This window comes from Syngnathus leptorhynchus, chromosome 8 (genome assembly GCF_054491065.1).
Source record: "Syngnathus leptorhynchus isolate UIUO chromosome 8, UIUO_Slep, whole genome shotgun sequence".
Taxonomy (NCBI): Eukaryota; Metazoa; Chordata; class Actinopteri; order Syngnathiformes; family Syngnathidae; genus Syngnathus; species Syngnathus leptorhynchus.
Genome location: NC_141202.1, coordinates 12816161 through 12843890, shown reverse-complemented (window position 1 = coordinate 12843890; position 27730 = coordinate 12816161). Strand labels below are relative to the sequence as shown.

Here is a 27730-nt window from a genome sequence, read left to right as displayed (position 1 = left end):
ATGTTGTCTTTGTAGTGTATTCAATTGAATATAGATTGAAAATTATTTTCAAACCATTGTATTTTTTTTATTTACATTTTACACAATTTCCCAACTTCAACCGAATCCGGTTTGTAGAAAAGTTGGGATCCAGATGTGCGTTGTGCGGCATCGCCACTGGGTGACGCCGCCGAGAGAGACGTGCCTGACCCAAGATTAGTTTTTGCGTCGGTGTGGACCACCAAAACAACAAGGGGGCATCTGTCACTTCCCGTGTATGGCCCTGGCTTGTGGCGAGAATTAAACGTCGCTTTTCTCTGCTTATTTGCCTCGTCGGCCCCAGAAGGAGCCATCTGGAGATCGTGTTACGTCGCCCTTAATCAATAATTACTGATACGGATTAAGTGCGCATCTGGATTGGGACTGAGGCTGCGCTCACTAGCCACCTAGCGGCTAGCCGTGTTGTTGTTTCAACCCGCTAGCCGGTCGGCTGGCTGGCTTTCTTGCCCTCTTTAACAACGACTAGCTAGCGAGTAGCTTGTTTCGCTTTAAGGACAGAAAAACAAAGAGATAAAAGATGTAAATGGCTACGGGGCCGGAGAGACGGGAACTGGTACGTACTGTATGTTGGCTAAACGCAATGAAATATATGCTAGGTGGCTAACTAGCGAGCTAACGGGCCACGGATGGTTCACGGTCGGTGTAGCATCGTATAATGTTATTTACGCGACACTCCGTGTTATAGCGTTGTTCTGCGCTAAAGACACGTAAGAACGATCTGGTCCCACGTGGTTTAGTTATATTTTTACTTGTGGTGTGATGATTCCAGCAAATTCACGAAACTAATCAAGCGTTTTAAGAGGCTGTTTCTCCACCAAATGTCTTGTTATATATATATGTATATTGCACCATCGCAAGTGATATCTGTGATGTTCAAATACGCATCTAAACAAAATATATACTGTAGATGGAGGGGAATGTATATGTATATCGCTGGCATAGTTAGATGAACAAAGATATATAATTTGTAGTACTGCAGAGAAATATGTTTAGGGCAATTTTGTGAAATTGCAGCAGAGTGGTTGGGAATCATTTCTGTCCTTGCATTCTTGTGTTTAATATTTATTTGATTTCCTCAATCACACAGACAGCACCAGGGATGGCCTCCCCCCTGCCCGTCTGCTTCCTCCTCGTGCTGGCGCTGCTGGCCCGGTGGCCCGCGTGCCAGGCGGGTGACTGCAAGGGTCACCGGCAGGTATTGAGGGGGCCGCCGGGCTACGTGACAGATGGGCCGGGCAACTACTCAGTCAACGGTAACTGCGAGTGGCTCATCAAAGGTTTGCATTACAGCTTTACCACATTCTGTTACAATCCAGTGGCACCTTGTTTTTACCTTGTTTAGTATTGATTATCGATTACTGCTATTATGCATAGTTTTTCTAGTTACGAGTAGCGATTTCTTTTTTTTTCGTTTTCCTATCCTTGCAGCACCGAGCAACAGCTATCGCATTGTGCTGAACTTCACCTTCATGGACACAGAGTGCACTTACGACTACCTGTTTGTGTATGACGGAGACTCCTACCAAAGCCCGTTACTGGCCAGCCTGAGTGGCAACACCCTGCCACAGCCCATCGAGGCCACGTCTGGGAAGGTGCTTCTCTCTTTTTTTGCAGGTCATCGCAACCCGTGTTGAATTTGAATCCTGACCTTCTTGTCTTTCCAGATGCTGCTCCATCTCTTCAGCGACGCCAACTACAACCTGCTGGGCTTCAACGCCACCTACACCTTCTCCGTTTGCCCTGGAGCATGCAGTGGCCACGGTCGCTGCGACCCGTCCACGCACAAGTGCCACTGCCAACAGGGCTGGGGCGGGGCGTCTTGCGCCACTCCCCTGTGCTCCCACTCCTGCTCGGCGCATGGCCACTGTGACAAGGTGAAGTTTGCAATGAGCGCACATAATAATGAGCGCACGTCTTCCACAACGCAAAGTGTCATTGTCATCTCTCTGCCTCAGAAAGGAGAGCACTGCTTTTGTCACGCCGGCTTCCTCGGTCACAGTTGCCAGTTCGGTCTCCATGACGACAGCGGTGCGGGGCAGTGGTGGCGCATCAGCGAGGGTGATCCCTACATGTCGCCCCGGACGGGCTCCGCTGGCGTGTACCTGTCCTCCGCTGGAGCCATGTACTTGTTTGGAGGTGACAGTCCAATTGGCTTATACTTTTCTGCTCTAATTTTCCTTATTTCTTTTTTTCCACAACGGTGTGATTGTGTTTTTTGATGTTGTCGTTTGTTAAAATTCCAGGATTTGACCTGAACAGAGCCCTCGGTGACTTGAATAAATACAACTTTACATCCAATCGCTGGGAAAGCAGGTCTTATGGTCACTCACCTGTAAGTACAGTGAAAGGAGAAATCCTTTTTTTTTTTTTCTTTGCTTTCGTCAGAGAATGCAAACATTCTCGACCCTTGTTTAGGTTGGTGCTGCGCCACTTTGAGAACTATAAATTACAATTTCTTTTTTATGATTAAACTTTCTCATTTCAATCTTATATCAGTTAAGTTGACTTGTGCATATGAATATAAAGACATTTGTCCCTGAATAGTTTGAAAGAGCGACCCCACTTTTGTAGCGCTTCCCAAAATGGCGGCAGATTGTAAAGAAAGTTGTTTTCTTCATATATTAACGACATTTTCTGTGCCACCAGTTGGCACGGCATTCCCACACTGCCGTGGAGTGGGCGGGAAACATGGTGATTTATGGCGGGGAGCTGGCCAACGGCTCCTTGGCCAGCGACGTTTGGATGTACCGCCCCCTGCAGGACGACTGGCAGCAACTTGGCTTTCCCAACACCGGCGGCGCTCCCACTCTGGCCAATCACGCAGCTGCCGTAGTGGACGGGTACCTCTACGTGTTTGGAGGTAGGTTGCTTAACAAAAAAACATGAATAAAACATGTCAGCGGCCAACGCGGAAATGCTGATGAGCATGGCTCCACGTGAGTGCGGTTTCCACGTGTTCTATCCTAGGTCGCACTGAGGAGGACATGTTTTCGTCCTCTCTGTATCGGTTCAGCCTGCGCGGCTCTGGGCGCTGGGAGATGGTCCAGCCCACGGGTGGGAAGCCGCCGGCCACTGCCGGCCACTCCATGGTGTTCCACAGCCCCTCTAGGACACTTTTGGTCTACGGGGGTCACCGCCCGACCACCGCCAGGTACACGGCTTCAAAGAAAAAGGTCGGGATGTCATGATAAGGGAGAGTCGATATGGAGTCCACTTGAGTCGCAAATCAAGATGATGCAAGAGGCTAATGCAGCAGTCGACACTCGAGGCTCCTTCTTGTCAAATAAAACCAACTAAAGGGACACGTTTTTTTTCCCCCAGGTTTAGTGTGCGGGTGAACAACACCGACGCATTCCACGTGGACCAGCGCTTTTGGACGGCATTTCGCTCTCGTTACCCGGCGACGGGCCCCCGGGAGAGAGCCTTCCATTCAGCCACCGTCATCGGAAACTACATGGTGGTCTATGGTGAGCCAAAATGCCCACACATCCCCCAGCTGATATAGCTTTCCTGAACTCGATTGACCAAACCCATTCTCCCTCAAGGTGGGAATGTTCACATTCATTACCAAGAGGAGAAGTGCTATGACGAGGAGATCTTTTTTTACCATTTGGGCTGTCACCAGTGGGTGATGGCAGGGGAGAGATGGTCGCTCAGTGAGTTGCTCTTGTCTTTATTTGACGTCTGTCCCTAATTCCAGTTTAGCCCGTATTGTATCCGTGCATTCTTCTTCAGATGGCGAACCCGTCAAGGGGCGTTACTCCCACGTCGCCGCGGCGATGGAGGGACGGGTGCTGCTGGTTGCCGGCGGTTACAACGGTGTCACCAGTGGGGACCTTGTGGCTTTCAAAGTCCCGCTGTTTGTCAGTAGCAAGGAAGCTGACAGGGTGAGCGAAAAGACCCTTCCACAAATGGTCACATTAGAGTCTCAAAACATAACATCTGATAGGCTTCCATATTTAGAAAGTTCTTACGCCAACATTGCCACCGATTTCACTTCTGTGGCATTTATATCAGCAACCAGGAAAAAAAGTTCCTGGTTTTACGACAATATTAAAGTGCTTTCTGACTCTACTTTCAAAGTCACAAAATTGCCAGGTCAAACCCCCCCCCATCATAATGCACTCCTTTTCTTGTTTAGGATGCTCTTTGCGCCGAGGCCCTGGATGAAAGCATGTGTCTGAAGAACCCAGAATGCAGCTGGTGTGAAGGCCGATGTCGAGAGTATCAGCCCACCAATCAGGTAATGTCGAAAAGACACAATTGGAAACGCACTGTCAGCATGACGCTTGCGACCCTTTTCCCACTCGTAGTGCGGAAGCACCGGCTGCTTGGGCCTGGCGCGCTTCCTCTCTGACTGTCAGTCCTGCCTGGTGTTCAGCGGCACGCCGGCCACCCTGGCCAGAGCGCCCGGCGAGTTCGGCTGGTGCGTTCAGAACGAGTCCTGCCTCCCCGTGTCAGGTGAGAGCCAGGGAGGGAGGAAGGAGGGGTGGTAGCGGTTGCACACTGACGGAAATATCTTGGGAGGGACTAGGTTCGGCCCGGGCGCTGGTCAGAGAGGAAACCTTTTCTTGTGGGGGGTTTCCTCCGTGTCAAGGAAGGCCTCCTCAAATGAATGAGGCATTCAGAAAGAAGATACGAGTTGCTATCTATAGTCACTCACTCCAAGTCACAATACTGATTTAGAGAAATGAATCCATAATAGATAAAAATAAAAGTACAATGTATACTGTAGGAGTAAAAAACGCGTTTTACAGTGCTTATTTTCATTAGCAGTTATTAAGATCATCGAACTCTTTGACTATTTGGATTTTGTATTCCATAGTCCATTTTTTAACGGCTGGCTAGCCATTCAGACGTTTGCTAAGAAGCAATTACCACTAAGCATAAATAAACACAAAAAAAATCATTAAACTAACAAATGATATGCTTTCGTCACTCTTATAAATCTGAAGATGAGTTAATTGTGAATTTCTCTAACAAAGAGTTTCATGCTAGCTTCATTGGACGAACCAGTTGACCACAGTTTTTTTTCTCTCTAATACATCTGAGTGGGGTGTAGCAACCTTGACATTGAGAAAATCCTTGAAACACTTGGCTCAACTTGACCCAGCTGAGATAGAAGAGGTCAGTCAAAAAAAATCAAATTTGATTGGCCTCTTCCATCTCTGGGGCACGTCGGCAGCTTTTGGCCACTCTCTGACTCGCGTCCGATCAGGCTCGCCGCAGCATTGTGGAGATCTCACGAGGTCAGATTGCGTTTGTCCGTGTTGCTGACCTCTCCCTCTCGATCTCGCAGAGCCAAGTGCGTGCCGTGTGGACCAGATCTCAGGGGCGTACGGCTGGTGGGGGGAGCGTACCCTTTTCCTAACCTCCCTCCACTCCTGTCGCACCGAGAACTATGTCCCGGGACTGCACCTGCTCACCTTCCAGCACCCCCGCAACGACTCCCAGCCTGACAAGGTACGGAGTCCCAATCTCAGAGTTGTGGTTGTAACCCCCCCCTTTGCAGACTGCATCCGCCCTTCCTTCCTCCAATGTTGCTTTTGTATCAAAAGATGGGTATTACACTCAAGTCTAGGAGCCTTGTTTTTGATATTGAGAGGCACACCCAACTACTGTATTTTTCAGACTATAAGTCGCTCCGGAGTGTAAGTCGCACCGGCCATAAAATACACGATAAAGTGAAAAAAACCCATATATAAGTCGCACCGGAATATAAGTCGCACTTTTGGGGCAAATTTATTTATCAAAATCCAACACCAAGAACAGACATGAACCAGCAACAATAGGCTAAACGATACGATATGCTAACGTGACATATACCCAAACGAGCGCTGAGAACGAGCCTGACATAACATTCTGAGTTATTCAAATAAGTATTACATAAATAACGAGTTTATCAAACCATCTGTGTCACTCCAATTCATTAAATCCATAGATCGTCCTTGATGTAAACAATGCCGCATATGCGCTGCTGACGTCGGACTCATTGTAAGTTGCATTTCTAATTATTCCACAGACCCATATAACTATATAAAGTATATTTCAAATAACTATCATATAACAACAATATTGTCAAACCAACTGTGTCACTCCTAATCATTAAATCAATCGATCAAAATCCTCGTCCTTTATGTCAACAACGCGCGCGCGCGCCGCACAGATCTAGTATTTAACTATATTGTAGCGTTAACAAAGTACCAGGAAAGATGTGGGTTTGGTAAACGGCTCTTTATTTAACAAAACAAGAGTTCAGCGAGCCAACAACTACTGAACTGTAACGATAAAAACATATACAAGTTGCTACACGAAATAAAATATATCAAATAACATGAATACATTTGTCAAACCTTGTGTCACTCCAAATCATTAAACCCTTCAAACGTGGGGCCCTTCGTCATCTGCATCATCTTGTGATCGAATCATTTGTCCTTATGTAAACAACCGCCGGGCTGCTGACGTCACTTGCTGCTCAAATGACAATAATCCCTTGCTACATCGCGGTTTGTTTATCGCGGTTTCACTACATCGTAGATTTTTGAATTTTGAAAATTTGTGAAAAAATTCACATATAAGTCGCTCCTGAGTACAAGTCGCCCCACCCAAACTATGAAAAAAACGCAACTTCTAGTCCAAAAATTACGGTACTTTTGGTCAAAATTACATAGTGTGTCCCTTTCTAAGTATTCCAGAGAATAGTGCCTCTGTTGATGTGTCTGCACTTGCTCCGCCCCATCCTCCGTCGTGCTCTGGCCAGGTGTCCATCTTGCGCAGTACCACCATCATCCTAAGCCCCACCACCGAGATGGACGTGGCTCTGCAGTTCAGGGGCTTCATCCACCCTCTGTGGGGGGCACCGACAACTCCTCCGGCCGAGACTGTCTCCATGTGGGCTCGCATCCAGAGGCTCCACTTTGAGGCTCGGGTGGCATCGGGTCCCAACTCGAGCCAACTAGTGAGTGCGCCGTAAACAAATTGAAAACAGTCTTTCTCCAAATGAATGAAATGAAGTGACGAGCCAGATCCAAATTCTCTGTTGGCCTGTACTTTGCTTCCCGATAGTTGTTAATGTTTGTTTTTGTTTTCGAGCAGGAGGTGGTCGGTCGTTGGGCGGCTCAGCAGGAGAAAGAGTTGAAGCTGCTGTCTCGCCCCGACAGCAGGAAGCTGTTCTCCAACCTGACCAGAGGCAATCATTACCTGGTCCAGGCCGAGGGCTACCTCAACAACTCAGGCTCGGGGCAGACGAGTGAGATGGCCCTCATCTGGAACAGAACTCTGCCGGGAGGGAGCGTGAGTGTTTCTTTTTGTTCCTGTTTGTCTCTGGAACAGCATCATGATCTGTCATCTTCTCTCCTGTTGAACCCAAGGAAATCTCCTTCCTCTTCCTGGAGCCCTATCGCTCGGGTTCCTGTTCAGGCTACATGTCCTGTTTGGCCTGCCTGTCAGACCAGTCTTGCGGCTGGTGCCCGTCGCTATCCCGCTGCCTGCTTCGAGGCCCTGAACTGGAACCCTGCCCGGAGGGCAAAGCAACGGGAGAGGAGGCTCAGCGCCATCTGCTGCTGGCACCCCAGCACTGCACACTGTGCGAGGAATATCGCGACTGTTCTGCTTGTACACAGGTGCGCACCACAAGATTTTGCATGCATGAAAATATAATACATTTCATGAATTTAATCAACACTCCATATTTTGTATCTTAAATTGTGATTTAATTTTTTTTAATTGATATGAACAAACTATTGATAGAAAAACGCCAGAAGTAATTCTGCCAAAGTCAGAAATTTGCTCTCCCTGCAGGACCCTTACTGCGAGTGGCAGATCAACTCCAGCAAGAAAGGAGACTATCAATGCAGCAGGCGAGGACGCCTAGAGGGCTCCATACGCCACCCGGCGGGCTGTCCCCGTGTCTGCAACCAGTGAGATGACAATTTCCTAAACGACTGTTTCACAGCATGCTCTGATGGCATTTGTATTTGCTCCACCAAGGCGGAAGACGTGCTCTGAGTGCCTCTCCAACTCCAGCCAGTGTGCTTGGTGTGAATCCGCCCAGGCCTGCTTCTATTTCGCAGCCTACCTCACCAAGTACCCTTATGGCGAATGCAGGGACTGGTATGACAGGTAGCAATCACACAACACTTCTCGGGCGCACCTAAATTGCGCTGGTCATCTTAATTTGGCCTTGTCCCAACTTGCCAGTGTGCATTCAGTTCCGCAATGCAAGCAATGTTCTGCTCTCAACACTTGCACCGACTGCCTGCGCACATTCCAGTGCGGCTGGTGCGGCGACTACAACAACCCCACCATTGGAAAGTAAGCGCACTTGCCAGCAAAGATGACGTGTCACGATGTTTTGGTTTCATCTTGTCATTTTGGTTTTTGTAGATGTTTGAGAGGCGATTGGGCTGGAATGGATGAGCTGTCTGTGTTTAACTGCAGCGTGGCTGTCGCTGAAGCTCGAGCCGCTAAGTAAGTTCCTGTGAGCCAAATGAGGACATGTGCCGAAGAAAAGAAATAAAATAAAAAGGTTGTTCTTCTCCAGCCCTGAGCCGCAGACCTCTGCCCCCCCTCGTCCTCTGGACATGGACATGGAAATGGAGCTGGAGCACTTGGAGGTGGAAGCGCAAGATGGTGGCGTGTGGTCCTACCCTGCTTGCCCCGATGTGGAAGAATGCCGTCTGGGCCTGCACAACTGTCACCCCTTCGCCACATGCATCAACACCCCCACCTCTTACGAGTGTCACTGCGACCGAGGTTACGCGGGGGACGGCACGTTGCACTGCAACCAGACGTAAGAACGTGGACCCTTTTCAATCTCTAAAACCATTTCAAAGGTTCTTGATATCTTTTGAACAAGCATTTATCCGCTAGCCCGATGGTTCTTGGCATCATAGGCCACTTTTTCACTCCACCGGCAGGTGCTACAATGAGTGCAGAGAAGGTCAGTGCAGCGACAGCCCGCGCTTCGAATGTGAATGCTCGCTGGGTTGGACCTCTGATCCCGCCACTCTGGTTTTGAGCGGCGTCGAATGTGATGTGGACTGCGGCTGTAACTTTCACTCCACCTGTATTACTGCGCCAGGCATTTGCGACGAATGCCAAGGTAGAAACGTAAATAGCTGATTTTTGTGTTTGTCCAGTTGTTTAGAACTGAATTTCTTTTCAGACTGGACAACGGGGCCCCACTGTGAGCACTGTCGCCCGGGGAGCTTCGGCTCAGCCCTGGCCGGCGGCGGCGGATGCTTGCAGTGCGAGTGTAACGGCCACGGCGACCCGCTGCGAGGATACTGCCACAACCAGACGGGCCAGTGCTACTGCACGCATAACACCCAGGGCCTGCACTGTGAGTCCTGCCTGCCCGGCTATTACGGGGATCCCAGGTAAGGGCACATTATGCAAATTCATCTAACTGGTCTCACTCGTTCCTTCTTCTGAAGAGACGCTTTTTCATCTCATCTTATGACAGTAGCACATTCCTGCTGGTCTATGCTGACATGTTTGCGGCCTCCTTTAGAAATAATGGGACATGCTACCGCCAGTGCCAGGGGCGCTCTGTGCTGCTCTCTTCCACCAATTCGTCCCCTTCTGCTCCTCTCTCCTCATCCCTGGGCTGGCGGAGTGGCACTGAAGGCAAAAGCGGCCTCTCCCATTGCCTTTGGGTGCTGTCGGTGACCGAGAGCCTAGCACCCTGCCGCCCCAGGCAGCCGTGCCCGCCCGTTGCCCTCACGCTGCACCCTGACTCTCATACACACTGTAAAGTGAGTCAGCATGTCGCTCTGCTTCTTTTCTGTCAACGCTATTGAACTTACATTTTTCAAATGAAACTGCATCAAAATCAGACCAAAATCTGACCAGAAAGTAACAAAAGCCAGTATTTGAACAGGGCTCTGTATGTAGATGTTCATATGTTATGAATGTATTTATGTATTTATTTTGCAGACCTCATTTGTGTATGTGTTTGACGGCCTTCCTCGTTTTCTGGATAACGGCGTCGTGCATTCGGACCATAACTTGATTGGTGCGTTTTGCGGCACCACCAGGTCACAGCCTATCACCGTCGAGGCTACCTCAGGTACCCCACACCCCCATTTAAAAGCAGCTGAACGGAGAATGTGACCCCTTGCGCCTCCCGCCTCCTAGGTGTGATCTCAGTTTACTTTGAGGCCAACGTGTCATCCAACAAACCCCAAGGCTTCAACGCATCTTTTTGGGTGCGGCGGTGTCGCCAAAGCGTCGACGAGGGTGACGACTCACCCGCGTGTCTGGGCGGCGCGCAGTGTCAAGCCGGGCTTTGCCAGTGTCCCCCGGGATCTGGTGGCCCCTACTGCGACCGACCCATTTGTCCCCAAGACTGTGGACTCGCGGAGGGCCGAGGCGCTTGTAATCTCGTAAGTTGCGTGATCATTTAACTCCTGTTCATTACAGTCGGTGGCTGTGTGATGTCATCAAAGTCTCGAGAGCCAACGCAGCTTGCGTTGAGTGGCAATGTCTTATTGATACTGTCGGCTTCTTTCAGACACTGGGAGTGTGCGTGTGCTCCGAGAACTGGGCCGGCCCGGATTGCTCTGTCCCTCGAGATGCCAACAGCCTGATCTGGGAGACGCTGCTGGACACGCAACTGACAATGGTACAGCTCTGAATACAACCACGCCGGCAACACTCAAGGCCCCTCCAACGGCACCACTCATTTAGACACACTTTTTCGCCCCACAGAATCAGGCCCACAGGTTCCTCCACAGGATGGGCCACTCTCTGGTTTCTGGACCTCACGGCAACCTTTGGATGTATGGGGGACTCTCTCTTTCAGAGGGCATTCTTGGAAATATTTACAGGTAACAGTCTGTTGCGTATTAGGTATTCCTTTTTTAATATTTGGTGCAATTTTTCCCCAAATGTTGGTTATACCATTCAAAAGACACCCTCCCCCGAACAAAAATCTCCTCTGAGTTTAAGGAAAAGGCGCCATCTGAGGTGTGGTGTTTATTTATTTAGGTGGCACCCTTTATTAAAGGAAATTATGTATCTTCAATTGTCAATAGATATGTATGTGATGACAGCTTTTGTCCTCGTTGCAGATATTCTGTGTTAGAGCGCCGTTGGACTCAAATGTTGACGAGTTCAGCAGACGAGGGCTCCGCTCCGGCTGCTCGCTATCACCACTCCGCCGTCCTACTGAGCAACCACGAAATGGGGACCAGTCATAGCTGCATGCTGGTAGTGGGCGGAGTCACTCAGCACTCTGTCGCCATGGACACTTGGAGTCTCAACCTCAGCAGTTTGGTCTGGAAAGAGCACAAGGTGGAGAAACTGGCTTGTCATGCAGAACGCGCTATGTTCGGACCTCTCACTGATTATTGTTCCCCTTTCTCCCTGCGGCAGTCCTCAGTGCTTCCCCCGGTGGCGGGCCATACGCTGACAGTGCGTCGGGACAACTCGGTGCTCTTGATTGGTGGTTACTCGCCAGAAAATGGCTTCAACCACCACCTGTTGGAGTTCAACCCGCTCAGTGGAAACTGGAGCGTGGTGGCGCACACTGGCACGCCGCCAACAGGCCTGTACGGCCACTCGGCCGTTTACCACGAGCAGACTGACGCCGTCTATGTGTTTGGAGGTTATCGTTTCCATGTGGAGGCCGTGGAGCCGTCGGGAGAGCTTTACAGCCTCTACTACCCCAATTTCACCTGGTCGCTCCTGGTACCCTCGCAGGGTAATAAGGTAAGGAGTGTTGATGCCCGGGGCACGTTTTCTTCAATATGCCATCTCACGTTTTCCTTTTTTGCAGCCCCTCTCCCGTTTCTTCCACGCCGCAGCCCTGATGAAAGACACCATGGTCATTGTGGGGGGACGGACAGAAGCGGAGGATTACAGCAATTCTGTGTACTTGTACCAGATCAACTGTAACACCTGGATCCGACCAGGTGGTCCATCTTGTCTCGCTGCGTCTTCCATCTTTACGTGCTTGTGTCCCAACCAACGTCACATTTGTATCGCCCAGACTCTGCCATCGGCGACTCTGTGAACCGCTCGGTGTCTCTTGCCATGACGAGCTGGGGCGGCAGCCTCTTCTTATCGGGCGGCTTCAACGGGGTCACCTCGGGACGACTCCTGAACCTAACGGTGCCGGCCGACCCCTGCGCCGTGCTGGCCACGCCAGAGACCTGCAACTCCTCCACCGGCAGCTGCGTTTGGTGCCGAGGGGCCTGCGCATCTTCTGATAGTGCCGAACGGTAACACATCAGCACTCGGTTGCAGTCTACTTCCAAAGCGCTACATGAATTCCCTCTGTTCTTCGTGATAGAATGGGCTGTTTGACCGGCCAGTCGCCCTGTTCTCCAACCCCTCGCCAGCCAGATCAGTGCCGCAGGCTTAAGACCTGCAGTGAATGCCTGGCCCGACATCCCAAAACATTCTCCGGTCCATCGCAGGTGCTCCCCGCCCCGGTGTCAGAGCTCCTGATACACAGGGCCACTCTTGTGTTGAATCTTGAATTTACTTTTGCTTTTCCAGCATGCTTTCCAGTGCAAGTGGTGCACCAACTGCCCCGAGGGGGCTTGCATCAGCAGCTCGGTGAGCTGCACGTCCGAACACGACTGTCGCATCAACCAGCGTGAGATCTTCCTCTCCAGCAACTGCACCGAAACCAGCTGCGAGGCGTCCGACTGTCCTAAGTGCACCGCGTCGGGCAAATGCATGTGGACCCGCCAGTTTAAACGCACGGGTACTGGTAGTCGTATTATTACAGTCTAATCAGGGCTGAGTAATAAATTATTTAAAATGATCTATTGCTGCCAAAAGGCTACTCACTCGGATTAACTCTTCACCAGGCGAGACGCGACGTATCCTGAGCGTGAACCCCACCTATGACTGGACCTGCTTCAGCTACGCCCTGCTCAACGTCTCGCCCATGCAGGTGGAATCTTCGCCGCCGCTGCCGTGCCCTCCGCCCTGCCACACCCTCCTCAACTGCACCCTCTGCCTTGGCTCCAGAGGCTCTGACGGCGGCTGGCAACACTGTGTGTGGAGCATGGCCTTGCAGCAGGTAAGACGGAGGGAGACGCATTGAAAGAGGTCCTTTTAATTGCTCGATTGCAAAACAGAACATAACAGCGACATAAGAGAACTTAAGCACTCAAGTTCCTCTAATGTGATCCCATTTCCCCAGTGCATGAGTCCGTCGTTTGTGCCGCTGCGATGCGAAGCGGGCCAGTGCGGTCGCCTTCTCTCAGGCGGCGACTCCTGCTCTCCCCAGTGCTCCCAGCTCACCCAGTGCTCCCAATGCATCGCCAGGCCCCAGTGTGGCTGGTGCGCCACGCGTGGGGGCAACGGAGCGGGATACTGCCTTCAAGGAGGACTTGACGGTGCAGACAGTTGATTTGGGATGGGCTCTGCCCAAATGTTTGAAGCCAAGCTTTAACCACTGCACTGTATTCTTGTCCTCACAGGAGTCAGTGAAGGAGTTTGTCCGCTGCGGAACAGCAGCTGGTCCTTCCTGTACTGTCCAGAGGAAGACGAGTGTGCAAACTGCCATCACCACTGCAACAGCACCCAGGACTGCCATGACCTTTCTCAGGGATACCACTGCACATGTAAACAAGGCTACATCCTCAGCAGGTGAGCTCGACGGTCACCAATCTGGACACCAAAAACTGTGCTGGAATTATATAAAACTAGTACATTGAGGTAAAAGCCTGGTCTGGAACGAATTAAACTTCAGTCAAGCTAGCACTGCCTTCAAAATCACTTTTTCTGCAACATGTCCCATTTCGCGAATTTAGTCTTGTATCCCAGAACACATCGTGTTCAACCAAAGATTGAGGCGACACTCCATCTTCCATGTCATAATCCCTTGATCTTTTTACTAGTCTCAGTGGTCAGTGTGAGCCGGTGTGTGCGCAAGGCTGCGTGAACGGGACGTGCGTGTCCCCGGGCGTGTGCCGCTGCCACTTTGGCTTTGTGGGGGACAACTGCTCCTCCCAGTGCAGCTGCAACAAACACAGCAATTGCGCCAGTGTGGCCAAGCCCGACGTTTGCCTGGAATGCCACAACAACACCATCGTAAGTCAGCTGCATTTGCGCGCAGCACGTGCTTGGCTGGGTGTTTTCATGCTTTCACCTTTCTCCCGCTTGTAGGGCAAGCATTGTGATAAATGCAAGCCCTTGTTTGTGGGCTCAGCCAAAGGCGGTGGCACCTGTCGGCCGTGCCGTGAGTTCTGCCGGGGGAACAGCGCTTTGTGTCTGTCCCGCGATGAGCACAAGAAGGCCCAAGAAAACCCGCGACGCTTTCCCCTGGAACCCAACAGCGTGAGTATCATCATTGGACTTTTGTCTGAATCAAGTGTCGGCTCTATCGCCTTTAATTTAAAAACAATGAGCTCAATTGAGAAAGAAAGTCATCGATAAGGCCAAGTGGGCTTTTCAACAGATCCACAATTGGGTGTCGGAGGGCCCCACTGAGGAGAACGCCGTGTGCGTGAGCTGCCAGAACAACAGCATTGGCGACAAGTGTGAGAGCTGCCTCAGCGGCTACTTCCTGCTGCAGGGCAAGTGCGAGAAGTGAGTGGCTGCCGTTCCCAACAGTTGCTAAGCAACGTGACCGACAATTTGTACGGACGGTTTAGTCAAACATCACGTTGACACAGAATATAATAAGATGTAAAAGCAAATCGATGACCTTCCAATTCCAGGTGTCAGTGTAACGGCCATGCAGACACGTGCAACGAGCACGACGGCACAAGTTGCCCGTGCCAGAACAACACGGAGACATCCTCCTGTCTCAGTAGCCCTCAGAGTGACCGCAAAGACTGCTACAGACAGCAGGTACCTGCTTTAATCTGCGCTGTCTCCGTCATTCAAACTTTTCCCACACGCGCACACTCAGCGGGTGTGTGCGTACACCCGATCGTTTAGCTCAGGATGATCTTTCAGGGACATCCCGTATTCTGACCCATCTTTGATTGCCTCAATGACCTCAAAAATTGTGTCCTGACTTTGCTGATTGACTTTGTAAAACCGCCTCCAGTGCGCCAAGTGCAAAGATTCCTTCAACGGCACGCCGGTGAACGGCCGCCAGTGCTACCGGCAATTCAACGTGGACACCGAGTGCTGCTTCGACCCCACGTCGCAGACCAACTGCTTCCACGACCCGACCATCCGCAACCTGCCGCGGGGCCGCACCGTCTTCTTCGCCGCCCAGCCCAAGTTCACCAACGTTGACATCCGGGTCACCATCGACGTAACTTTCGGAGAGGTGGAGGTCTACGTGTCCAACTCGCACGACACCTTCATCGTGGACGTGGATCGTCGCTCAGGCGTCCACGCCATCAAAATCGAGGAGGAGTCGCGAGGGGCCACCGCGGCGGACAAGGACTCGCCACCGTCGCCCATCAAGGTGTTCGCCAATGCCTCGTCAGGTCTCGGAGGAGGCTTCATCTCCCACAATCCGCTGCAGCTGCAGGCCAAGCCGCCGGGCACAGAGCGGGAGATTCGTGAGGAGCGAGCCCGGGGCCTCATTTCTTACATCACAGTTTGGAAACCACAGACCGTTCTGATTGTTCGAGGCGTTCGGGACCGGGTAGTTATAACCTTCCCGCACGAGGTGCACTCACTCAAGTCCAGCCGCTTCTACATAGCCCTCCAAGGGGTGGGAACGGTGGCCGACCAGGGCGAGTCCCAGGGCCTGCTCTTCCTGCGCCAGGACCAAGCCCACATCGACCTGTTTGTCTTCTTCTCCGTCTTTTTCTCGTGCTTTTTTCTCTTCCTGTCCGTTTGCGTGCTCCTGTGGAAGGTCAAGCAGTTCCTGGACTTCCGGAGGGAGCAGCGGCGACACATCCAGGAGATGACCAAGATGGCGTCGCGGCCCTTCGCCAAGCTCACCGTCTACCTGGAGCCGGATGAGCCGCAGCTCATCTACCTCCCGTCCGGTGGTGGCGGCGTGTCGGTTGCCCGCCCTGCCAAGCTCACAGGGGTGATGGTGGGCCAGAGGGGCCGCACCGGGGCCGTGTCCTACAAACACGAGCTGGGCTCGGTACCGGCCGGGCAGCATCAGCACAACCTGCCCCCCGGCGGGGGCAACAACGGACAGCACTTGCCCCTGCACTACCTGAACACCCACCACTACACCGGCACCACCACTGGCAGCCAAGTCTCGCTGCAGCACCACCCGTCCACGTACAGCGGCTACCAGCACTTCTGCCGCTCGGACCCCTTCCTCTCGCAGCTCATGGGCTTCTCCTACTCCTCCTTCAAGGTGGGGCCCATCACTCTGGAGCCCACTGACGACGGCATGGCCGGGGTGGCCACAGTCCTCTTCCAGCTGCCCGGCGGGGTATTGGCTCCCAACCGGGCCTGCTTGGGGTCGGCGCTGGTGACATTACGGCAGAACCTGCAGGAATACTGCGGCCACGGCAACGGAGGCACCCACCCGGGTGCGGGCGGCGGCCGCAAGGGGCTGGCTGGCCATCAGCACCTGACCACTATGGCCATGTAGGTACACGACGAGGGAAGAGAATCGCTGTCGTTTTCTCATATAGTGGGCGACGCCTTCGCCAAGTCGTGCTCAGCAGTCCGAAGAGTGGACCCTGAATCTCCGCTTGAGGTTCTCCATAATCTTGCGTAGATTTGCGCTTTGTAATCAACTTGGCTTCCTTCCACATTCCAAAAGCATGTTTGATGAAGCGTCTTAACAGTCCAGACGAGAGTGAGTGTTTTCAAACTTTTGTTTATAAATGCCTGCAGAAAATGGATTCACGACTGACATGCTGAACAAGTGGTCAGCACATTTGCCGACCTCTCAAAAGATCTGGATTTGAATCTCCTTGGGAATATCTCCCGTGTGGGCATGCGTGGGTAGCTTTGCTTCGTGTACGCTGCATTACAGAAACATACCTGTTAGTTTCATACATAGTGTCAGGTCACCTTAGTAGGAAACTTGGATCAATATGACAAGTGCCCGTACAATAGGAGAATTCAATATGAAAATTGCACAATACACAGCCGCATAAAAGCATTTTGTGTGCCATATACAGTCGCCACAGTTGAAAGAGTTCTATGTGTCACGTCACCATACAACTTGGTTATCGTTGCGGACGTGGCATCTCGGGGCCACTACATGAAGAAATGCGCTCAGTTCAAGGGCCTTAAAAGCCTCCATTATAGAGTTCTGCTCAAGTGTACTGAGCTTATTGAACACATGTACATACACTGTATGTTGCTTTGTTGTGAATATGAAGTGTTACGGCGTTCGGCGCCGACCGAGACAGCTGTCCTTAAGAATGCACTAATAGACATGGCGTCGCTCTTGCTCACTGGGGTGGTGCCATGGTGGACTTTTAACTTGACTTGGTACCTCCCAAAAGTGACAATCAAGCTTGCAGTAGGGTTGGTTGATTGTTACAGCTGGAAAAAACGTTTTTTTTTTTAACCCGGCCAATATGCTTTTTGTGTGCGTGTCACTCGATACGTTTTATTATTTTTCCAGCACATCTGCCTTGACTGCTTGCCTTGTCCATGGCTTAGGCTACTCCAACACAGGCGGGGAACCTATTTCAGTTTACAAAAGTCCTCCGAGGGCCTTACTGAGTTGATGATGAATGAATCCCATGTTTGAGTTATCAATGTATGAAAGAAATCTACAGTTTACATGCGTTCCCAGGTGAATTTTTTATTTATTTCCGAGATCCTTAACACAACTGCAAAGCTCACCTGGAAAGTTAGAAAAAACATTAGAAGCCACATTCACCAACAGGAAGTCGGCCATTTCAGTTTGAAGGCCTTCATTCTGAATCAGCCCAAATGTGCCCTAATCAGAATTAGGTATCCTGGCATAGGTTCCCTGCCACCATGCGTTGATGGAAATATGTTGACTTCCTGTTACGGCGGTAATTTATGTACTTTTTTAAGTTTTGTAAAAAGAAAAGTCTTGTTCTGTGTTTGACGCTGGCAATAATTTAATGACAGTTTGAGCCTTTGTGTGCTGACACTAAATTCTATGTGAAATGTTTTTGGCTGGCTTTGCTTGACTGCTTTTATTTGGGGTGATGCGGCTCGCACAAATGATTGTATTTGCAATCGTAGCTTCCGTTTAAACAATACTGTACGACAAATAATGTGAGAGTTTTGCAAGTACAACAAAAATTCTCTTCAAGACTTCTCCTGAGGAGAGATATCAACAGCATTATTATTAGTTGTGAGACTGAATGACTTACCCTGCTTCACTGGTAAGGTTTTAGTTTTGATTTGTTTGTGTTTGTTTTCACGCTGCACAGAGCCAACTAGTCCTGTTACACTAAAAGTCACCCAAGCTCATTCATTGATGAGACAATTTGGAATGGTGCTACAGTATACGTTAACTCCTGCTATTTATAAACCCCTATCAATAAGCATTCATGCATTCTTTTTCCTATGGTGTATTTTATTTTATTAACATGAGTATATTTGTAAATAAACTTTGTTGTGAAAGAAGGGAACAGTGTTGATCAAAAGATTGCATTATCTGTCCTGTCAAATGAAAATCTCTGAAATATGATTGTAATGATTTTACTCACTTTACAAGTTCGAGTGAAATGTGTAATAAAAATTAGTCATTAAAAAAACATGGAATAATGTTTGTTATTATTAATGTATGTATGTTTGTTTGGGGCGTGTCATACATGGGTCTCTTTAAATATGGACGTTTCTGCCGCGTGCTGATTGGCCACGTAACCCGGAAGTCCCCCCTCTTCATTTTTGTACGTTTATCAGAGCCACGAATGAAGCAGGTCAGTAAACAAGGGGTAGGCGTGGGCACGTCTTTATTTTGATATGATCAAAAGATCACTTATCCGACGGTAGCGCACGAAGCCAGGATATGTGACTTCGCGGCGGAGGTTCAGTCTCGCCACCGCGGCCAGGTTACTGCGGTTAGCTGCCATGCTAACGCCATTACGCTAACCGTGGGCGACACAATCACAGCGTCGTTATTGTGGCCAGCTTCACCATCGGCGTTGTCGTCATCGCTCAAGTGCATTGCACGCAGGACATAAACGATGAAGGTGGAGTGCGCGGAGTCTGAGAACAAAGCGACGAAGGACGACATCGTTACGTTCAAAAGTGAGGACGAGCTGTGGTCATGTGACGGAACGGAGGACGACCCACGGGAAGATTGCGCCGATGGATGCGACCTCGACATCCGAATCAAGGAGGAGCCGCACTGCGTGCAGATCAGTGACGACCACTATGAGCTAGACGCTTACCGCCCTTTCAAAGATGAGCTCGACTCGGACCTTCAGGACGAACTCGAGTACGAGGCGACTGTCAAGGAGGAGGACGACATCAAAGAGGAGGAAGATGATGAAGAAGGAGAGGGCGAGGAGTCACAAGATGGAGACCTAATGGAGGATGACGGAGAGCAGGATGACACAGGTAAGAAAATGACAATAAAGGAAAGTCATTGTCCTTCTTCCAAAATGCGCAATGGAGCTGAATCTTATCTCCACTTTCCTTTGATCTTCTCCACTTAGAGTCATCACCCAAGTTCTTCCCGTGTCCTCACTGCGACGTCTCTTTCACAAACCCAGACTTCCTGGAAAAGCACGTCAAGTGGGTTCACCAGAAGGAGTACCTGGCTGAGCTGAAGAAATGCTTCTCGGACCGCGACGGGAACCTCATCCCGGAACATGTCTGCGCGACCTGCGGCAGCACCTTCAGCTCCAAAGTCTACCTGCGGGTCCACGTGAAGGAGGCCCACCCTTGCGCCCCGCCCCGTCGGCTACACCCGTGCCCGACGTGCGCGCGCAGTTTCCAGTATTTGAAGAACTTGAAGAACCACTGTCAGCGCTGGCACGGCATGTCGGTGGCAATCAGAGGCGGGCACCTGTGCTGTACCGACTGCAGCAAGAGCTTCGAGGCCACCTGGGGGCAGGGACCCCACCTGTGCCATGCGCCGCGAGCCGAATCCGAGGAAGAGCCCATCTGCCTGGATGTGGGCGTGCAGTGCGGTGAGTGCGGCAAGAAGCTTCGCACGCCCCAGAGCCTGGAGGACCACATGCGCACGCACACCGGCGATCGACCCTTTGTGTGCAAAGACTGCGGGCGGCGCTTCGTGGAGCGCAGCAGCTGGCGCCAGCACGCCCTGATCCACACGGGCGAGAAGCCGCACAAGTGCCAAGTGTGTGGCAAGGCCTTCCAGAGGGGGCATCAGCTTAAGTGCCACCTCACCACGCACTCAGCCAAGAAGGAGTTCGCCTGCGGCCAGTGCGGCAAGGAGTTTGGACTCAAGGCCAGCTTGAATCTACACCTGCGCATGCACTCCAGCGACAAGCCCTTCCACTGCCCCGTGTGCGCCAAGAGCTTCAAGACTCGCAAGAACCTGCGCGTGCACAGCAAGCTGCACAACGGTGACAAGACACACCAGTGCAGCGACTGCGGCCTGAAGATCAGCGACCTGGGAGCGCTCAAGATCCACCTGCGCACGCACACGGGCGAGAGGCCCTACCACTGCACCGTGTGCGGCAACAAGTTCATCCGCCTGGCGCATCTGCGCAACCACCAGCGCACGCACACCGGCGAGCGCCCCTATAAGTGCGACCAGTGCGACAAGAGCTTCACACAGTCGGGTGACCTGGTCAAGCACAAGCGCACGCATTCCGGGGAGAAGCCCTTCGAGTGCCCCGAGTGCCGGCGCCGCTACACCTCGTCTGGCGACCTGGGCAAGCACCGGCGCAGTCACACTGACCTGCGGCCGTACGTTTGCCAGGAGTGCGGCAAGAGCTTCCGCCTGTCAGGCCACCTGAAGACGCACATGCTCACGCACACCGGTGAGAAGCCCTTCTCCTGCCCCAACTGTCTGCGCAGATTCGCCCGCTCGCACCACCTCTCCGGACACGTCGCTAAGTGTCGCTGACTTGCCAAACGTGTGTTTGGCTCCAAATTACAGTGGAACCTCTAAAGTGGGGTTCGCTAAGAGGTACCCTGCAGCCTTACCACAAATAGAGAGAAACATTTTCGAGCTAGGTGAGATGGACTTCTGATGTATATTGTCTGTCTACCATGTTGCCGCATCGTTTTTCATTTCGTTGCCAATGTACACCCCCCCCCCCTTATTTATTTATTTTATAATTGCCGATACAGTGTTACCTTGACTTTGGAAGTTAATTTGTCATTGTTAGCAAGTGCGTCAGTAACTTTACATGCACGTTGAACGCAACTCAGCATTCATGAATTCACTGTTTTTCTTTTTTCTCATTTGGCACAATGTTACTTCTCCATGAGGCAAAAACCAGAACTGACGTCCGGTTGTATCGTCGGCAGCATGTTGTGGCTACGCCCGCACAAAATATGACAAAAGCCAAAGAACAAGCAACCTTGTGGAGTTGAATTCCGAAGAAGTTGCCCAGGGTCTGTGCAAGTCTTTCGAGGAATATTTACAATTATAACGGGTCAGAAGAGTCCCAAGTGGACTTTTGGAGGGTCCACTGTGTTTATAAATGCGGCTTGGAAACTGACACACAATCTCATGCTCTTATGGTTTTTATTGGTAAGGTGTTTTTTTTTTAACTATTGTAAAAAAAACACTAATATTACAACGTGGTGTCCAATATTGATCCATCTTTACTAATCTGTGCTGTACTAATTGTAAAAAAAATATTAAATTATATGACCAGTGTATGAACAGTCGTGTGTGCGTGTAATTAATCTAAATATGATGGCCTCTGAGAGTGTGATTAAACCACAAGTGCTCATAGAAGCAATAAAATGAAGCGCTGAATAAAATTCAAACGTGTCCTGAAAGGGTGGGTGCACTTCCCACCTTACTGTTTTAAGCGACGGAAACTACGCGCCGGGTGCAGAAACAGGCCAACCTAAATTCAATTGTGATTGCCTCTGGCCAGTTCATGCTGGTGACGCCGCTAAACACAGCACACGTCTGTAGAAATTATATTTGGTGAAAGCCGCAAAACTATGTTTGTATGCCTCAACCCCATGTACAACTATGAAATCACGTCTGCCACTCTTGCTGCTGTGATTTGGAACTAGTAAGTAAGAAATTGAAGCTAATCATTTACTAGCCACCAAAGTATATTTCCAGTCGAATTTGAGGTATATCTACTTCAGAAGTTCAAAACATTAGCATAAGGCGAGAATTGAACATTTAAGAACCTGTAAAGTGAATTCAAATACTTTTTTTCTGAATACATTTGACATATTTTAAGATAATTGCTGATAACGTAAAGAGAGAGAAATAAGTTGTGGGAATGAAACGTCGAATTGTTTTTGACCATTCCAGTTTTGCTATTCAGAAAACCGTGAATTTGAAATATATTGTAGTGTGTACTTTGGGCCACCAGAGGGCTGTCTACCTCCTTTCGGACATTTACCACTGATTGGGTGGAAAAAGGCAAAGGCAACATGAAGCGCGAGCTTTGGTCAGTTGACAAGCCAAAACATTGGTTGGATGTCAACACAAATGTGCGTGAGTCGATCACATTATCAAGAGGGTAGATTAAAGCCCAATTTTCTCCACAATGTCAGGAAATATTGTATTGCTGACTTTAGTCTGAGGACACTTTTGAAATAAATTTCATTAATGTATTATGTTGTCCTTTTGGTGCCAAATGCCAACACAAATGTCATCATTTTAGAAAAAATCCCGGATGTTGTTCTAACCTTACCGATTTCACATTCTAACAAACAAATTTATATTTTTCCTAACCCATAAAGGTCCAGTAATTATTGTCTCACTGCTGACCTTTTCCAAATCCCCCCGGTTTTTGCATTTTGCAGAAAAACTGTTTTCTTTGGATTTCCGATAAAAAGGAAATAGACAATTTGTCTGCTTTTTATTGGCCCGCGCCGACATCCTAAGATTGATTGGCACTCGGGCGCATTGAATTACCTTGGAAAGACCTGCTTTATTTTTCCGGCGTTTTCTCGTTATCTGTCGATTTGATGCGTGGCCCCTCATTCATTTACATCCCAGCAAAACGCGGCGGCCTCCATCCTGTCACCGTCAATTCCCTGGCAATTGCACCATTATTTTTATGTCCGCAATTACGAGGACAGAGCAGCGAGCCGCGCCGACTCCCGCGCAGATAACAAAGATATATTTCGGAGTAAATAATATTGAGTGTACCTTTGTTTAAAGCCGGAATCGATACTTTCTAAAGCGTGACCATTTTTCATTTAGCCGCGTGTGGGAGGGGCCCCGAGATGAATGGGTTGGATCCTCTAATTCGCCCGCTTGCAGTTATCATAATTGTTGAACAAACGCCGCTTTTAAAGATCGGGCTGGAGGAGAGACAGGCCGCACAAAGAAAGCTAATAGCTTTGGAAAATTGAGATGGATCACGCCGTGCGCCCCCTCCCCTGCATTTTTTTCCCCACCGGTACGACAGGACAAATATGTTCCTGGGATGAAGAGGTGTTTGTCTTTGCGAATGCAATCGGTGAATAAAGGCGCCTCAGTTGTTTGTCTTCCGTTTGACAACCGCACTGAAGAAGCAAGCCGCAGTTCTCTTCTGCAGCCACCAGGGGGAAACAAATCACTGCGCAAGAAGACGGGTTGGGGCGCTGGTGGTGGTGAGGGGTGCTTAGGGTTTCAGCTCGGGAAAAGTTTGTGGAGTCATCGTTAAATGCCGCATGTCGCCTGCGGTCACCATTGCAAAGAGAAAAAATTTCTCGACGCCGCAAGGACGGTCGCACATTTTCCGAGTAAGTGCAAACTATTTCAGAATACTTCATCCAAACTCAAATTTGTCAAATTTTCATTTGCAGACCTCAAGAAAAAATGTTTTTTTACTGCTATGGCAGAGAGGCTGAAAGACATACTGAATGAAATATTTTCGGCACATTTGCAGTCACCAACTTGCTTTTCTTGCATATTTTGGATCTTCTGTCCACCTTGAGCCATCTTAGTAATCAGGCAAAATACCCGTCTAATGAAAAAATATTGCTTTGGTGCCATCGTGTGGCATCTAAATAAACGCAAAGATCTGTACGTAAGCGTTGCGGTGTCGTGGCGCTTAGTAGGCAAGGCAACAGACAACCTCAGTCGTTGATTTACAACATTCCCACAATTCCCAAAACCGAAATTCACCAATCTAATGTTTTATCTTTTACCCACCTCTACATTTATCAACCGATTCATATTCACTTTTTGCCCATTCCAAGGTTAAACTGTTGAGCTCTTTCGTGTTTTTCATCCGAACGGTAATTCCTAGTTTATGACTGCGTTAGTGTAGATGAAGGACGTGCGGTCGTCAGACCAGAACTCGCCTAAAGATTGATTCAAAAGTCAAAATCCTGTGGATTTGCCACGTTTTCATTGGACGCTGGCGCCATTTTTGTTTTCCACATGGCCAGAGTGTGGCGATGTGCCCCTGACGGCAACCCTCTTACGGCTCCGGCCAAAATGGCTTTTAGTCGCCCGTCGGGATCTTTGACAACAATTTACTCGGCGGCTGGCGCTCGTGTTTGTTTCCATTGTTTTCACACGCTGATGCATTTTGGCTTTTCCTTCCTCTCCTCTCCAATCTCGCCCGCATCCAATTTTCGCCTTTCTCACATCCAATTTTCCCTAATATTCAGACGATTATGGCCTGATGCTTTCCTTCCCCGCATCGTGCCGCCTATCTTGCCGCCTTCCTTCTCTGCTCCATTTTGAGCCGATTCCGTCCCGCTCCCCTTTCGATTACACCACACGTTTTTGGCTGTGGTCCATCCTGCCGGCACAAACGCATGCGCCGAACACCTCTGGCAAAATAATCAACAAATACGATCGTAAAACTGTACATTTCTTTAACCTTTTGTAGCCAAAAGTCAAACGGTCCAAACACTCTGCGTTGTCATTTTCTTGACAGACGGACGCCATTGGCCGTTTTCGGCCTTGCCCCCGTCTGGGAATTGAATTATGGAAGCTTATAAAAGTGCAGCCGAGGGGGATTTTCTTTTTGTGATGTCATTTGAGCTATCCAATTTTCCTCGTATTTACTGTCTATACTTTTTGGTCAATTTGCCTTGGGGGATGCAAGACAATACGAGCGCCGGTGCTGCGTGTCAGCCGTGTCGTCACACTGCTGTGGTTTTCGCTGTTTGCTGGCCTCTGGGGTCAGCGTGTGGGAAGAGACGCTGGCTCTGTGGGGCTTTGTGTTTGTGTGTGTGTTTGCGTGTCTACATGCGTGCGTGTGTGTTTTGCGGCAGGGCCTGCTTGCGTTACTCTCCTTCATGGCGAGGAGGTCAAACGGATGGGTCAGAACACACCGTTTGACTTGCCGCAACACACCGCTACGTGCGCGTGGGCATAGATAAAACCAGTGTATTTTTTTCAGACCTTCTTGGTTGGTGTTGTTTTTTTAGATTACTTCTCTGACTCTCAAGTCCAAATTTGCCTGAAATTGTCTGCTGGCACACAAAGGAAGAAGAGACAAAATTGTGAGAGTAGACTTAGAGTAAAGCTTGTCTGTTGTTGGCCCCTCTCAAAATAGTTTTGGTTTGCTCCATGTTTTTACAAGATCAAAGCAATCAAATTAATCAAGTATAAAGTGTGGTCGGTCAACCAAGTAGTAGATCAGCAACCACTGACGTGTCCTGGACATTTTGTCCGATTGTTGCTAAATTTGAAATTTGTTGCCAAACTCGTCCCTCTTATTTGATTTACAGCAAAGTGTCCAGCCTGAAGAAAAACAACCAATCAGAGATGGAAGGCGTGACGCTGGCACTCATCGTGGGGACATTTGAGCATATGCAGGTAGAAAAAACAAAGATAAACACACCTGATAAAGTTTGCTTCCTTTCTATTTCTATTTCTCCAGCACAAGAAAATGTATCTTCATGTCCTTGTCCTGTTTATTTTCTCCTTTTTTTTGTCTGGGGTGTTTTGAAAATGTTTTCTGGTAAAATCCAATCTCAACTTCTATTCTTTTTAAAACTCACTGAGACTGACTCAACAGCGCCTCTGCTGGTGGTAGTACATAGCATACGTTACCCGGTCAATGTAAAAAAAGTATAAAGCAGGTGTGTGCACGTCGTCATTTTTGAAGTGTGAGAAACTGCATGACAAGGAAACTTTGGGCAAAATGTTTCCAGCTTTTGCCTTCCCTTTGTGGGGGAAGCTTATTTTGAGGAAAGTAAAAGGAAAAAACGGTCCTGTTTGAAAAGAAGACAGCCTCCAATCTGATTTTAAGGGCAGGTCGAGCAAGATCCTCAAATTTGCCTCCGCTGTTGACACACCATCGGCGTACGCAGCCTTCCTCTCTCGCTCGCCCCTGCCGAGCCCGCGCTGCCACGGGAGCGTGCACCGGTCTCTTGACCGAGCCCCCCCCCTCCCACTGTAACCTCTTGCGCCCTCCGTCTCCTTAGCAGCGGGATAGAGATGTGGAGGGCAAGCGAGAGTGACAGTGCGCGCTGGCCTGCTCAGTAAATATGAACTTCAGCCAGCAGACAGACTCATTCATCACCAAAGAGGAAGGGGAGGGCCCAAAGGACTGAGAGAAATGTCCAAAAGACACAGAGAGGGCGGGAGGATGAGGAAGACAAGTGGGAGGACGAGGAAGTAGATGGAGGGGAAAAGGATGAAGGGGGAAAGTGTTGAGGGGGCGAAAGGAGCGAGAGAGCGACCGAGCGAAGCGAAGCGACATCGCACGCTGAAAGGAAAAGAGAAGCCACTACGATGGAACGGGAAACCCAGCCGAGGTCCTTTTGAATCACTTCTACACATTTTCTCCTTTTTTTTTTTTAAGGCCCTCGAGTGTGGTCGCTTTTTGGACTTTGAATGTCCAACAAGGTCAAGTTGTGTGAGTGAGCACACGTCGCGCTTTGTTCAGCAACTTTTCGGAGCCCTCCGGCGACTCTTTATGAAGATATTTCTTTTTAAAGAAGCTGACGTTCTTATTTACTGCCCAGTGAAGGGAAGCGGTTCGGGCCCGACAATGCTCTGCTTGCCTTGCTAAACGTTTGTCTGTTGGCGCCACTAAGCGCTCTGTCATGAGACATCATTATTGATATTAGGATTATGATGACTCTCTATTTAATTGGGAGTCGTGGCTAAGATGTGTCTAAACTAATCGTTGTCTTGACCCGCGGCTTTTTTCAGCTTACAAGTTTCATCTGATGATTTTTTGGAGAGAAATATTGATCATAAAAGTGCATTTGTTTTGCTCAGTTATTCTAAGATGCGACCGTGGAAAACTTTACCTAAAAAAAAAGAAGAAGAAATGCAATGAATGTCCTTTGTGACGCACGTCCGCAATTTCCCCCCGTTGACTCGGAGCCCGAACCCCCCCCCCCCCCCCCATGTTGTTCCCACTCGGGGGCAGATGATGTGTGACAGATGGTGCCTTTCGACTTACTGTGACGGAGACAAATATTGACAGCGCGCCTTTCTTACCGGCGGCTTGTTGGGCTTCTGATTTCACGATCCTCTGCTCAGACACCTTTTTTTCCCTTAAGAATCAGACAATAACAGATGTGGCGAGCGCAACAGGGACGGGCCCAGCGAGCTAGCGAGCGAGCCATCCGTCGCCGAGTTGCCAGAAACTGGAGAAAGTTTGGACGGACCATGTAGTTTGAAGTGCAAGCTAGCAGCAATACTTGCCCTGCCAAAACGGGAGGCCAAATGTTCAGTTTGCTTGGAAACCGACTCGTAGAATCTGCTCAGAGTTGACTTGACTCCTGACTTCAGGTCTTGATGTCCAGGTGCCAGGCCTTCATCACAAGCCCC

At 49.8% G+C, this 27730-nt stretch overlaps 2 protein-coding genes across 4 annotated transcripts; both read left to right on the top strand.

The window, feature by feature from the left end:
* The first annotated feature begins 132 nt into the window (after positions 1–132).
* Positions 133–18624, top strand: megf8 (multiple EGF-like-domains 8). 2 transcript variants are annotated; one of them, XM_085918518.1, is made up of 43 exons: positions 133–592; positions 1127–1316; positions 1468–1631; positions 1704–1913; positions 1995–2175; positions 2283–2371; positions 2686–2899; positions 3007–3190; positions 3361–3506; positions 3585–3695; positions 3775–3926; positions 4181–4282; positions 4353–4500; positions 5339–5502; positions 6800–6997; positions 7135–7332; positions 7410–7661; positions 7840–7958; positions 8029–8160; positions 8239–8352; positions 8425–8508; positions 8582–8830; positions 8958–9142; positions 9206–9419; positions 9554–9797; positions 9979–10111; positions 10180–10427; positions 10556–10666; positions 10753–10871; positions 11115–11337; positions 11419–11754; positions 11822–11957; positions 12035–12266; positions 12338–12464; positions 12547–12757; positions 12864–13078; positions 13202–13397; positions 13482–13650; positions 13902–14094; positions 14170–14340; positions 14462–14592; positions 14724–14856; positions 15059–18624. In XM_085918518.1, exons 1-43 carry the CDS (start codon positions 563–565, stop codon positions 16523–16525), a joined length of 8625 nt encoding a protein of 2874 aa, XP_085774644.1. In that variant the 5' UTR covers positions 133–562; the 3' UTR covers positions 16526–18624. The 2 variants fall into 2 exon arrangements, with proteins under 2 accessions (XP_085774644.1, XP_085774643.1); XM_085918517.1 differs by having other exon boundaries at positions 1465–1631.
* Positions 18625–18744: 120 nt separating this feature from the next.
* LOC147053760 (uncharacterized) lies at positions 18745–21736 on the top strand. 2 transcript variants are annotated; one of them, XM_085919426.1, is made up of 2 exons: positions 18745–19437; positions 19593–21736. In XM_085919426.1, exons 1-2 carry the CDS (start codon positions 19062–19064, stop codon positions 20915–20917), a joined length of 1701 nt encoding a protein of 566 aa, XP_085775552.1. In that variant the 5' UTR covers positions 18745–19061; the 3' UTR covers positions 20918–21736. The 2 variants fall into 2 exon arrangements, with proteins under 2 accessions (XP_085775552.1, XP_085775551.1); XM_085919425.1 differs by having other exon boundaries at positions 19536–21734.
* Positions 21737–27730: the final 5994 nt, after the last annotated feature.